This window comes from Erythrolamprus reginae, chromosome 10 (genome assembly GCF_031021105.1).
Source record: "Erythrolamprus reginae isolate rEryReg1 chromosome 10, rEryReg1.hap1, whole genome shotgun sequence".
NCBI classification, from domain to species: Eukaryota; Metazoa; Chordata; class Lepidosauria; order Squamata; family Dipsadidae; genus Erythrolamprus; species Erythrolamprus reginae.
The window spans coordinates 19,792,417-19,806,308 of NC_091959.1; the positions used below are offsets into that span (position 1 = coordinate 19,792,417).

The window sequence follows — 13,892 nt, forward strand, 5'->3', positions numbered from 1 at the left end:
CTGTTGTTAGCAGCCCCGAGTTTTCGGAGAGGGGCGGCATATAAATCCAATAAATGAAATGAAATGAAATATCCATCAAATAACACTCTGGGAAGTCCCTAGGCGTTCTGTAGTTTTGAATTATCCATGAAGTATAGTTTTCAATTAATTGTGGAGAGTCTATGCAGAGGACTGTTCCGTGAGCATGGTTTATACATGTTCCTGTTCTGTTCTATTCATTCTTCACCTCCTTATCCAGTTCTTGAAAGAGATATCTCAAGTATGAATGCTTGTGTCCCCTCTGTGAGGGAGATGGATGGCTCAGAACTTTGACATATAAATAAAAAAAACATATTTTTCCAGCCCTCACTGCCACCGAGAGTGACGGGACTCTACTGATGGAGCAATATGTACCTTGCCCCATCTGTTGGACCACAAAGACCCAGGACGGAGAACACAGCTCCAGAAAAGAAGATAGACAGTACTTCAATATGGAAGACTGTTTTCTCACAGCTATTGAGCAGGACCACATCACCTGTGCCCAGCATCCAGATCTACCTGTCCCTTTACAGGAGCTGGTCCCTGAACTTTTCATGACAGACTTTCCAGCCAGGTAATAAGGAACTTCATTTTTTCTCCCAAAATTATGACTTTTGAAAATAAATAAATAAAAGACCCATGAAACTTACGTTCCTCAATGCACAAAAGGCCTTTAATAACTTTAATTGGGATTTCCTTATCAAAAAAATTAAAGGTGATGAATATTGGAAATAAATATGTGCAAATGATTCAAACACTATATTCAAAAATTATGACTTTTGAGTTTCATTTCCTGGGGTTTCCTACATTTTCCCCATCACCTACTGTGCACAATAATTTATATTTGGGTCATGTTTGTTGCAAATTCCTTATATTTCTGCCTACCATAGTCTATCTCAGCAATCATTTCGAGGTTGATGTTCTTTAGGTATGCTAAAAAATTCAATTTCCAGAATTTCCACCAGTAAAATCTGGGCAGTTGCATTTTTCATACAGTTACAACAGTTACTCAGTGGAAACTCTATATGTTGTGGGTACTCCATCACTGGAGGTTTTGAAGAAGAGACTGGATAGCTATTTGTTGTGCATTTTTACTGCAGTCAGACATGTTATCCCAGGAATAGAATAGAATTTTTTATTGGCCAAGTGTGATTGGCCACACAAGGAATTTGTCTTTGGTGCATATGCTCTCAGTATACATAGAAGAAAATATACATTTGTCAAGAATCCTGAGTTACAACACCTAATCATTGTCATTGGGATCAAATAAGCAGTGAAGAAACAATATTAATATAAATTGTACGGATACAAGCAACAAGTTACAATTATACAACCATTAGTGGAAGGAAATGGGTGATAGGAATGATGAGAAAAAACTAATAGTAATAGTAGTGCAGATTTAGTAAATAGTTTGACAGTGTTGAGGGAATTATTTATTTAGCAGAATGATGGCATTTGGGAAAAAACAATTATTGTGCCCAGTTATCCTGATGTGCAGTGCTCTAAAGCAACATTTTGAGGGTAGGAGTTGAAACAGTTTATATCCAGGATGCGAAGGGTCAGTAAATATTTTCACAGCCCACTTTTTGACTCGTGCAGCATACAGGTCCTCAATGGTGGGAAAACTGTCATTCAAAAAGCATCCTCTTGCACAGGTCAAAACATGTTTCCTTGGTTTTCTTCTTTATTTTATTTGTTCGTCTGTAAAATTTATTGGCCACCTGTCTTACCCGAGTCTCCCATATCTGTGCTTTGAAGTGATGCTACCCATTAAAAAAAACACATTAGCTGCTGCCAATAAAACAGCCTGTCTATCAAACATAGTAATTAAAAATGTGTCCTCTTCTTGATTATCTTCTAGTCAGCAGATGGCTGGAGGGGAAAAAAAGAGACCCATCTTGGCTAGGGAAGTGGGCACTGTATGTTCTGGGAGATTAGGAAGAGGAGAAATGGATGATCTTAAATCTTGGCTGGCGTTGACCGGAATTGCTTAATAATCCCATTTCTCTCTTTGCTTCATTGGGTATGCTTGGCAGATTATTCTTGGAAAATAGCAAACTGGAATATGTCGAAAATGAAAACAGTATCCTCGGCCAAGGAGGAAGCGGAACGGTTATCTATCGGGCACAATATCAAGGGAAACCAGTAGCCATCAAGCGCTATCAGATTAAAAAATATAAGACTTCCGCCAATTCAGCAGCAGGTAATGGAACCAGCATTGAGCAATGCGGAAGAGTGGTGTTTTTTTCCTTCCACATGAAGGCAAATTGTTACTCCGTTTCAGTATCAGCAGAACCTGTTTAAATGTAGCCTTTAGATCAAGGGTCTCCAACTTTTGGAGCTTTAAAACTGGGGTGAAATTCATAAATTTTCCCTACTGATTCTGTGGGCATGGCTTGGTGGGCATGGCAGGGGAAGGATACTACAAGATCCCCATCCCCAACTTTGAAGAACGTTCGGAGACTGCAGGTAGTACAAAATGCAGGTAGTACAAAATCCTTCCAGGATATGCCCATGTCTCTCCAGCACTTCGTGAGTTGCATTGGCTGCTGATTGGTCTCCAAACGCAATTCAAAGTGTTGGTTATGACCTATAAAGCCCTATATGGCATCGGACTAGACTACTTATGGGCCTGTCTTCTGCCTCATGTATCCCAGGGGCCAATTAAGTTATACAGAGTCGGCTTTCTCCAGGTCCCGTCAGCCAAGCAATGTTGTCTGGCGGGGCCTAGGGGAAGAGCCTTCTCTGTGGCGGCCCCGGCCCTCTGGAATCAACTCTCCATGGAGATTCGTACTGCCCCCACCCTCCCAACCTTCTGCAAGGTTTTAAAAACTTATCTTTGCCGACAGGCCTGGGGCCATTGAATTTTTAACATCCGGACGACAATTGAATGCATAATGTATGACAAGATAAGATGAAATATGGATCTGTTCTTGGTTTCACAGAGACAACTGATGAAGTCATATTGTCTTACATCACACCTTCCCCCTCAGTTGCATATTAAAAGCATCTGAATTTAATTAAAATACAGAATGCAAGGCCCTGTTATATCTCAAAGAGTCATAGCAAAGTGGGCAACAGTTACGAGTTGACTGCTACTTGCAAATTCAAATTCAAATGAGTAGAGTAGGGTAGAGTTGAGTTGAGTTGAGTTGAATTGAATTGAATTCTTTATTGGCCAAGTGTGATTGGACACACAAGGAATTTGTCTTCAGTGCATAATCTCTCAGCGTACCTCAAAGATATAAGTGATAAATCATGATCATAATCACCATAAACACATCCATCATGAATCATACGATACAACACTTAGTTGTAGTCATAGGATGCCAAATAAGCAATCAAATCATACTAGGAAACTAAATAAAACAATATAAATCGTAAAGATACAAGCAACAAGGCTATAGTCATAAGTAGAAAAGGAGATACGTAACAGGAAGGATGAGAAGAAGAATAGTAATACAGTGGTCCCTCTACCTACAAACGCCTCTGCTTACGAACTTTTCTAGATAAGAACCGGGTGTTGAAGATTTTTTTGCCTCTTCTCAAGAACCATTTTCCACTTACAAACCCGAGCCTCCAAAACTGTAACCAGAAAAGGCAGGGAGAAGCCTCCGTGGGGCCTCTCTAGGAATATCCTGGGAGGAAACAGGGCCTCTCCCTTCCCTGTGGTTTCCCCAATCGCCTGCATTATTTGCTTTTACACTGATTCCTATGGGAAAAATTGCTTCTTCTTACAAACTTTTCTACTTAAGAACCTGATCACGGAATGAATTAAGTTTGTAAGTAGAGGTACCACTGTACAGCCTTAGTAAAATGTTTGACAGTGTTGAGGGAATTAGTTGTTTAGCAGAGTGGTGGCATGCTGAGGAAAAACTGTCCTTGTGTCTAGTTGTTGTGGTGTGCAAATTCATCCTGCAAAAGTAACTCTTGGGACCAGTGGCTTACAAGAGGCATTTGGACACCCCCCATGATAATGCAGGATTTCATGGGCTTGGGAAATGATCCAAGAGGATGGACCTCATACACATGTCTCTTCTCCTTTGCACAGACACCATGCTGAGGCATCTACGGGCGATGGATGTCATGAAGAACTTCTCGGAGTTCCGTCAAGAAGCCAGCATGCTCCACTCCCTGCAGTACCCCTGCGTGGTCTCCTTGGTTGGGATCAGGGTCCACCCACTCAGCTTGGCCTTAGAACTGGCTCCTTTGGGCAGCTTGACCACTGTTCTCTCAGAAAGCTCTAAAGGTAAAAGGAAGATCTTCTGACCAGATATGTCCACCAGTCTTCGGAGAGGGGCAGTATACAAATCCAATAAATGAATGAATGAATGAGATCCTTAGTCAAAATTGCACAGGCAGTCTTTGATTTATGACCACAATTTGTTAAGGAGTGTTCAGAGTGATCTCTGAGTTGTCAAAGATCCACATACACATGGAGTTCTAGCAGATATCCAGCTGATAACCCAAAGATATGAGTAATGGTTCAGTAATACAAGCCAGATAAAGTGTGTAAATTATTATTTATTTTGGCAAATATCTTAGTCAAGAACAGTCCTAGTCATACACTATTAAATCAATCAATACATATACACAGTGAAGGGCTACCAAAATATTTACTACCACACTGTGGGCGTGGTTTATGCATTTTTCCCCAACATCTTTCAGTGCAAATTGGGTGCTCTGGGGTGGAGCTCCATTTTTGCTACCCCACTGCATTCCCCCCTGTCCAGGCAGTAGCCCATCCCTGCATATACAATACTATAAGTCTTCCTTGTTCAGCTTACAAATACATAAACCAATATTTAACACACTGTTTCTACTATAGCAGTCACAGAGAACATAATAGAATTAGCAGAGAGAGAATTATGCTTCTGGCTCCCTCTTATGGACATCTGTAACACTAACTCTTAAAGCATTAGTGTTTCAATGCATTGCTGGTTTGTTTTATATATTGCCAAACCCAACCAGTTATGTACATAGTGCTACCACAATTGAGCCCAAAAATTTCTGTTGCTAAATAAGACAGTTGTTAAGTGAGTATTTTATACACTTAATGTATCTGGTTTGTCTTACTGAACCATTACTCATATACTCATGCTATAACTCCATGTTTCCTCTATGGACCAGATTATCTCAGGGACCGCCTTCTGCTTCACGAATCCCAGCGACCAGTTAGGTCCCACAGAGTGGGTCTTCTCCGGGTCCCGTCAACTAAACAATGTCGCTTGGCGGGACCCAGGGGAAGAGCCTTCTCTGTGGCGGCCCCGGCCCTCTGGAACCAACTCCCCCCAGAGATTAGAATTGCCCCCACCCTCCTTGCCTTTCGTAAGCTGCTTAAAACCCACCTCTGCCGCCAGGCATGGAGGAATTGAGATACTCTTTCCCCCTAGGCCTTTACAATTTTATGCATGGCATGTCTGTATGTATGTTTGGTTTTTATAATAATGGGTTTTTAACTGTTTTTAGTATTGGATTATTATTATATGCTGTTTTATTATTGTTGTTAGCCACCCCGAGTCTGCGGTGAGGGGCAGCATACAAATCCAATAAATGAATGAATGAATGAATGAATGAATGAATGAATGAATGAATTGAATGAATAAATGAATGAATGAATGAATGAATGAATGAATGAATGAATTGAATGAATGAATGAATGAATGAATGAATGAATGAGTATCTTTGATAACTCAGAGATCACTCTGCACACTCCTAACATCCTCTCGAACAACTCCTGTACAGCCCAAGAAACTGTAGAGAGTTTCTAGTCTTCTGAACTTCTTTCCCCATCCACTATCCAGCTGTGGGCTATACTATCTCTTATCTGAGTGGCACTATCTATTCAGTGGCATCTTTGAACTCCCAAGGCCTTATCCACATGCCATTACACTATTAGGGGTGGATATTAGTGTAGCTGGCAATCAGATTGTCAAGTTCAAAGTGTGCTTTTGCTGTTGCAACCATTATCGCTTCTCAGCTTGCCAACGAACCGGGAGAGAGGGAAGGGGGAGTTGGAATGTAGGCTCCAGACATCAAGAAGACGAGCCGAGAGATCCAAGGATGTTTTGGCAGGTGTTTGCCAAAACCAAAAACTTTTTCTCATAACAATACAATGACATTCAATTGGACAATGTGACCTGCAGTAATAGGGGGAGGAAGGATACTATAGTTTAATTAGGTGGGTTTGCGTGGGAATTAGCTAGATCTGGTTTTGCCCTCATCAATGCTGAAATGATGCAGTTTGGCATTCAAGAGTTTGGATCGTCTTGACCGTGCCTGCTTTGGTTGGGTTTGTCAGTCTGGTTTGTCAGTCTTTTCTCTTGCCTTTTGGTCTAGGAGCTTCCTTCGTACCCTTGGGACATATGCTGACCTTCAAGATCGCCTATCAGATTGCGGCAGGACTGGCCTACCTTCACAAGAAGAAAATCATTTTCTGTGACTTGAAATCCGACAACATCCTCGTATGGTCCTTAGATGTGAAGGAAACCGTCAATATCAAACTATCGGACTACGGGATTTCTCGCCAGTCCTTCCACGAAGGAGCTTTGGGGGTGGAGGGCACGCCTGGCTATCAGGCTCCGGAGATACGACCTCGCATTGTCTACGATGAAAAGGTACGTGTATAGAAGGTGCCATGGCAGCAGAGGTGGGATTCGGCAGATTCTGACCGGTTCTGGAGAACCAGTAGCGCAAATTTTGAGTACAGTGGTATCTCTACTTACGAATTTAATTCGTTCCGTGACCAGGTTCTTAAGTAGAAAAGTTTGTGAGAAGAAGCAATTTTTCCTATAGGAATCAATGTAAAAGCAAATAATGTGTGCGATTGGGGAAAATATAGGGAGGGTGGAGGCCCTGTTTCCTTCCAGGAGATTCCTAGAGAGGCCCCACGGAGGCTTTTCCCTGCTTTTTCCGATTATAGTTTCGGAGGCTCGGATTTGTAAGTGGAAAATGGTTCTTGAGAACAGGTAAAAAAACATTGAACACCCGGTTCTTATCTAGAAAAGTTTGTAAGTAGAGGCATTCTTAGGTAGGGGCACCACTGTAGTTTGGAGAACCAGCAAATATCACCTCTGACTGGCCCCACCCCCATCTATTCTCTGCCTCCCGAATCCCAGCTGATCGAGAGGAAATGGGGATTTTGCAGTAACCTTCCCATGGAGTGGAGAGAGAATGGAGATTTTTCAGTATCCTTCCCCTGGAGGAGGAATTGAGATTTTTACAGTATTCTTCCCCTGCTACACCCACCAAGCCATGCCATGCCCACTAAGCTACTGCCACAAAACCGGTAGTAAAAAAATGGAACCCTACCACTGCATGGCAGGCTCTCCATCCAAATTATAGTTCATATCCCATCTGTTAGCCACAGTCAAGTTTTTATTTCCCATCAACATGACAACAAGTGAAGCTATATATAGGAGCTGCAGTGGTGCAGTGGTTAAAATGTGGTACTGCAGGCCACTTCTGCTGCCTGCCTGCTGCCTGCAATTTGGCAGTTCAAATCTCACCAGGCTCAGCCTTCCGTCCTTCCGAGCTGGGTCAAATGAGGACCCAGATTGTTGGGGGCAGGAGGCTGACTCTGTAAACCGCTTAGAGGGGGCCATAGAGCACTGTGAAGCTGCATATAAGTCTCAGTGCTATAGCTATATTTCTTGACAGTTCAGTCTTTTTTTGCAAGGAATATTTCTTGTCCCTGACTTCAACATTAGGACACACAGAGAAACAATAGTGCAGTTGTGTCTAACTTAGATTGCATTCAATCTTAAATAGGATTTACATCCGCTTTATGTTGAAATGTGACCTAGTGTTTTTCCCCGATGCCTTTTAATTTTGTGTCTTTTCCTCTGTTACCCCCCCCCCCCCCGCTTTGCACTGATTATTATTCCAGCCTTTGGAAATAAAAGGGAGGCCACAATGTGATGCATAAAGGAAGGGGCAAGCAACCTGGTGAAATACAACTACCACAATCACATGTTGATAGCAGTAATGGGCTGTTCCCAATGCAGGCCACTCTAGAGAGTGGTAGTAAATTCCGGGATGCATGTGTAGTTGTCTACCCCCAATGGGCATGCTCATGCCCCCATGTGAGTTTTGGCTTCTGCACATGTACCTAAAGCCAAGTATTGTGTGAGGATGCTCACACGAGTGAGATTTTGGCAATTTTTGATGATTTTTGATGATTTTTTAGCAGTGAAAATCACTGAAATCTCGCTTGTACACACATCCTCACATGAGATTTGGCTTCTGTGCATGTGCGGAAGCTGGATCTCATGCGAGGGATGCGCACCTATGCGCCAGACGTGTGCATGTCTGTGCCCACCGCCGGCACCGCATTGGTAGCACTGGCAGCGGGAGGCCCTTCAGTGGCCGATAGGATCATGGAGCTCTGCAGAGTTGATACTCCCTCCCTTGCCTTCCCCACTGCCGCGTCTCTGAATCTCAGTTTCTCTGTTTGTTCTGCTCTGGCTTAGGTGGACATGTTTTCGTATGGGATGGTGTTGTATGAGCTGCTGTCGGGGCAACGTCCTGTCCTGCGACAGCATCAGCTGCAAATTGCGAAGAAACTCTCCAAGGGGATTCGGCCCACGCTGGGCCAGGCGGAAGAAGTCCAGTTCCACCGGCTGCAGGCTCTCATGGTGGAGTGTTGGGACACCAAACCTGAAAAGGTACAAGAGAATTTTGGCGTTCGGGCAGCGATGTCGGATACCTTTCTCAGCTAAAGAAACTTAAAAGAACACAGCTAGTCTGTCTTGGCCATTATTCTATACAGTGGTACCTCTAGATACGAGCTGCTCCACATGCGAGTATTCCAAGTTACGAGCCGCGACGCGAGCGAAATTTCTGTTCGACACCCGAGCTCAAATTTGGGATACGAGCCGAGCTTCCGCTAGGTGGCGCAAGAATCTCCTTGCTTCCAGTTATCTCGGCGCGAAAAACAAAGTCTAAAGGCATTCGTTCGAGATGCGAGTTGATCAACTTACGAGCTCGGGTCTGGAACGAATTAATCTCGTATGTCGAGGTACCACTGTATTGCATTCAGTTCTGGTCACCAGACTTCAAAAGAGACATAGAAATTCCAGAAAAGGTACAGAAAAGAGCAACCAAAATGATTAGGGGACTAGAAACCAAGACATACGAAGAGAGGTTGCAGGAACTGGGCATGGATAGTCTGGTAAAAAGAAGGGCCAGGGGGGACATGATAGCAGTATACAGGTACTGTACTTGAGGGGTTGCCACAGAGAGGAGGGGGTCATGCTATTTTCCAGGGCACCAGAGGGCTGGATGATGAACAGCGGATGGTAATTGACCAAGGAGAGATTCAACCTGGAAATAAGGAAGAACTTCCTGACAGTCAGAGCGATCAACCAATGGAATGGCCTAACAGTGGAGGTTGTGAACGCCCCAACTCTGGACATATTCAAGAGGAGATTGGACTGCCATCTGGCTGGGGTGGGGTAGGGTTTCCTGCTTGAGCAGGGGGTTGGACTTGATGACCTGCAAGGTCCATTTCAACTCTAATAAATAATAATAATAATAATAATAATAATAATAATAATAATAGTAGTAGTAGTAGTAGTAGTAGTAGTAGTAGTAGTAGTAGTAGTAATATACATCAGGGATGGCAAACCCTTTTTTCTTTGGGTACTAAAAGTGTGCACACTGTCGCATATGTGTAAGTGCCCACACACATAATGCAATGTCCTTCCTGTGCATCTTGCCCCTTGCACATGTGCACATCACACACACACATTTGGGCCTCTCATCTCAAAACAGCAGTGGGAGAGGGGAGAAGCCTCCCATTGCCAAACGGAGCCAGGATGGGGAGAAAACCTCTTTCCCCAAACGGAGCTTTCCCTATGCCCCATCTTCTCAGCCAACTATTTGGTCCATCTAAGTGAGACCCTGCAATTGTGGCTCAGGACATCTGCAAGTTACAGAAATGGATTGAAGATTGATTTCCATCCCTTTTTTATTTGTGGTTGCTGCAGCACTCATATTGCAGATTAACGAATGCTTCAATCTTTTGATGGTGCTTGATTGTGTCATAAGATGGGAGCACATGTCTGCCTCATGTATCCCAGCGAGGCCTAGGAGAAGAGCCTTCTCTGTGGCGGCCCCAGCCCTTTGCAATAAACTCCCTCCAGAGATTCGTACTGCCCCCACCCTCCTTGCCTTTTGCAAGGCCTTGAAGACCCCTCTTTTCCGGCAGGCCTGGGGGCCTTGAGCATTAATATCTAGCTCTGGCTGATGTTATGAGTGAGTAACTTAAATAGAAGGAGTGTGGATGATAGGATTTTTTTTTTAAGGAAATTGGGGCTTTTTAGATTATTTTAATATTAGATTTCTTACAAACTTTTTTGTACTTTGTATTTATTCTTGTTGTAAGCCGCTCTGAGTCTATCGAGAAGGGCAGCATAGAAATCAATCAATCAAATAAATAACAAATAACAAATAAATAAATGATAAATGATAAATAAATACATTTTTCTTGAAACTATGGTTTATTGGGCAAGCTGCAGCCTTGATGGTTTAGTACAGCGGTCCCCAAACTACAGCCCGGGGGCCGGATGCGGCCCGCTGAGACAATTTATCCGGCCTGCAGCAGCCCACGAGATTTTATCAATAGATATAATAAGCTCCCGAATCTCCTGTCAACTCACTGCAGTCTGCTGCTGAGCGAGGAGGCGGTACAGAGGCAAGGGGCGGGGAGGATAGGAGGGAGATAGAGAGAGAGGGAGAGAGAGAAAGAGGGAGAGATACAAAGAGGGAGAGAGAAAGAGAATGAGTGAGAGAAAGAAAGAGAGAGAAAGAGAGAGAGGGACAGAGAAAAAAAGAGAGAGAAAGAAAGAGGGAGAGATAGAGAGGAAGAGAGAAAGGGGGATAGATGGAAAGAGTGAGAGAGAGAGAAAAGAGAAAAATGAGAAAATGATGGAGAGAAAACGAGGGAGAGGAAAATGAAACAAATGAGAGAGAAGGAAGAAAAGAGAGGGAAGAGAAAAATGGAGAGGAAGGAGGGAGGGAGGGAAGGAAGGAAGGAGAAATGGAGGGAGTTTGTTGATTTAAGTTTAAATTTACTTGTTAATAAAGAAGTATAAATTACTTTATTACTTAATTATTTAATTACTTCTTTATTTTAAATATTATATTTGTTCCCATTTTGTTTTTTACTTTAAATAAGATTTGTGCAGTGTGCATAGGGATTTGTTCATAGGTTTTTTTAATAGTCCGGCCCTCCAACAGTCTGAGGGACAGTAAACTGGCCCCCTGTGTAAAAAGTTTGGGGACCCCTGGTTTAGTATTTTGGGTAAATCCAGTTTGTAAATGCAGAGTTCTGAAGAGGGCTCAGTGTTTAGAATGCAGTATTGCAGGCTACTTCTGCTGACTGCCAGCTGCCAGCAGTTTGATCCTGATCGGCTCAAAGTTGACTCAACATTCCATCCTTTGGAAGTGGGTAAAGTGAGGACCCAGATTGTCAGGGGCAATAGGCTGACTCTGTAAAACCACTTAGAGAGGGCTGTAAAAGCACTGTGAAGCGGTATATAAGTATGCAAGTGCTATTGCTATTCATTTTTCAAGTCTAACCTTCCTTTTATACAGCGGCCCCTGGCCATTTCGGTTATAGGACAAATGAAAAGTCCTTCCTTTGCCACTTTCATGTACTGCTTGCCCTGTGGGAAACACTCTGCCTTCTCTTCTCAAGGACAGGACCACACCGTAGTATTCTGGGATGGGAAGGAAGATGCAAGGTTTGTATTTTTTTTAAAAACCCACAAACTTTTTCTTATGCTCTGCAGTGTGAATAGATGATTTGCCAAGTATTTCTTGAGCTGTGAATAAGGAGCTGATAGATACATTAGTGAAGATTGGACTTAATCCCTGGATAGTTCAATGGATTTGCAGCTGGCTGAAGCATAGACATCAGAGAGTTATTGTTAATGGCGAGTATTCTGAGCAGAGTCAGGTTACAAGCGGTGTGCCACAAGGGTCTGTTCTGGGTCCTATTCTTTTTAATATGTTTGTGAGTGACATAGGGGAAGGTTTGGTAGGGAAAGTTTGCCTATTTGCCGATGACTCTAAAGTGTGCAATAGGGTTGATATTCCTGGAGGGGTCTGTAATATGGTAAATGATTTAGCTTTACTAGATAAATGGTCAAAGCAATGGAAACTGCAGTTTAATGTTTCCAAATGTAAAATAATGCACTTGGGGAAAAGGAATCCTCAATCTGAGTATTGTATTGGCAGTTCTGTGTTAGCAAATACTTCAAAAGAAAAGGATTTAGGGGTAATGATTTCTGACAGTCTCAAAATGGGTGAACAGTGCAGTCAGGCGGTAGGGAAAGCAAGTAGGATGCTTGGCTGCATAGCTAGAGGTATAACAAGCAGGAAGAGGGAGATTATGATCCCGCTATATAGAATGCTGGCGAGACCACATTTGGAATACTGTGTTCAGTTTTGGAGACCTCACCTACAAAAAGATATTGACAAAATTGAATGGGTCCAAAGACGGGCTACAAGAATGGTGGAAGGTCTTAAGCATAAAACGTATCAGGAAAGACTTAATGAACTCAATCTGTATAGTCTGGAGGACAGAAGGAAAAGGGGGGACATGATCGAAACATTTAAATATATTAAAGGGTTAAATAAGGTTCAGGAGGGAAGTGTTTTTAATAGGAAAGTGAACACAAGAACAAGGGGACACAATCTGTAGTTAGTTGGGGGAAAGATCAAAAGCAACATGAGAAAATATTATTTTACTGAAAGAGTAGTAGATCCTTGGAACAAACTTCCAGCAGACGTGGTAGATAAATCTACAGTAACTGAATTTAAACATGCCTGGGATAAACATATATCCATCCTAAGATAAAATACAGAAAATAGTATAAGGGCAGACTAGATGGACCATGAGGTCTTTTTCTGCCGTCAGACTTCTATGTTTCTATGCTATCCTCAAATATTGTATGAAGGGTTTTTTTCTTCACCTTCTTTTTTTATCAGAAACACTGCAATTTGTGGGGTCCTTGGGGTTTGTTGCAGACATTTCATTACCAAACTAGATAACATCATCAGTTCACTGTTACTGTTCACCTAGTTGGGTAGTGAAATCTTTACAAGAGAACCACCACCAAAGGCCCCACAATTCAACTCTGAGCTAAAAGTATTTTCTTCAATTGATACCTGTGATTTGTTTTGCTTTCATACCCAGACTAAAAAAATATTAATTGATTAGACTAACCTGCCTGTTGGTCCTGGAGAATATGGCCTTTAAGTTTAGTGGCTAGAAACTATGGGTGTTACTTCCCAACCCATATGGAAGGCATATACTGTACTAGAAGAACATGATCTACTGGGCCATTAGAAAAAGAAAGGTCTTTTTCGGATACAACATAGATTTGAAGAAATGGGAAATACTTTAAAAATAAATTTGAAATTGATGATGTCAGCGGCTTATAAGGAAAACCAGTACAAGATATTTTATAGTTGGCACCTTCCGCCAGTGAGACTGGCTAAGATGTTCCTAAACACATCACCGATTTGTTGGAAATGTAAGAAATCATACAGGACACATTATCATGTATGGTGGACTTGTCCAACAGCAAAAAAGTATTGGACTAAAATTAAAAAGTAGCTCAAAAAGATAACCAAACATCATATCAGACTGGAAACCGGAATTATTTTTATTAGGCATACCTACAAGAAATTATAATAAAAGAAATACGATAGCTAATTCTCCATATAATAACTGCAGCTAGGATAACTTATGCACAGAACCGGAAAAATAATGTCATACCAAAAGATGAAGAGGCGATAAGGAAAAATTTGGACTGTGCGGAGATGGATAAATTGACAAAAGAAATAAAAGAAAAAGATGAAAC

General features: G+C 42.3%; 1 protein-coding gene across 2 annotated transcripts in view; it reads left to right on the forward strand.

The window, feature by feature from the left end:
- The window catches only part of LRRK1 (leucine rich repeat kinase 1), a 96,588-nt gene that overhangs the window by 69,192 nt on the left and 13,504 nt on the right, over nt 1-13,892 (forward strand). For both annotated transcript variants that reach the window (XM_070763610.1, XM_070763611.1), the window contains exons 24-29: nt 343-592; nt 2,055-2,221; nt 4,070-4,267; nt 6,358-6,635; nt 8,490-8,684; nt 11,617-11,765. In XM_070763610.1, the coding sequence (XP_070619711.1) occupies nt 343-592; nt 2,055-2,221; nt 4,070-4,267; nt 6,358-6,635; nt 8,490-8,684; nt 11,617-11,765 (1,237 nt within the window). The remainder of the gene's footprint in view (nt 1-342; nt 593-2,054; nt 2,222-4,069; nt 4,268-6,357; nt 6,636-8,489; nt 8,685-11,616; nt 11,766-13,892) is intronic.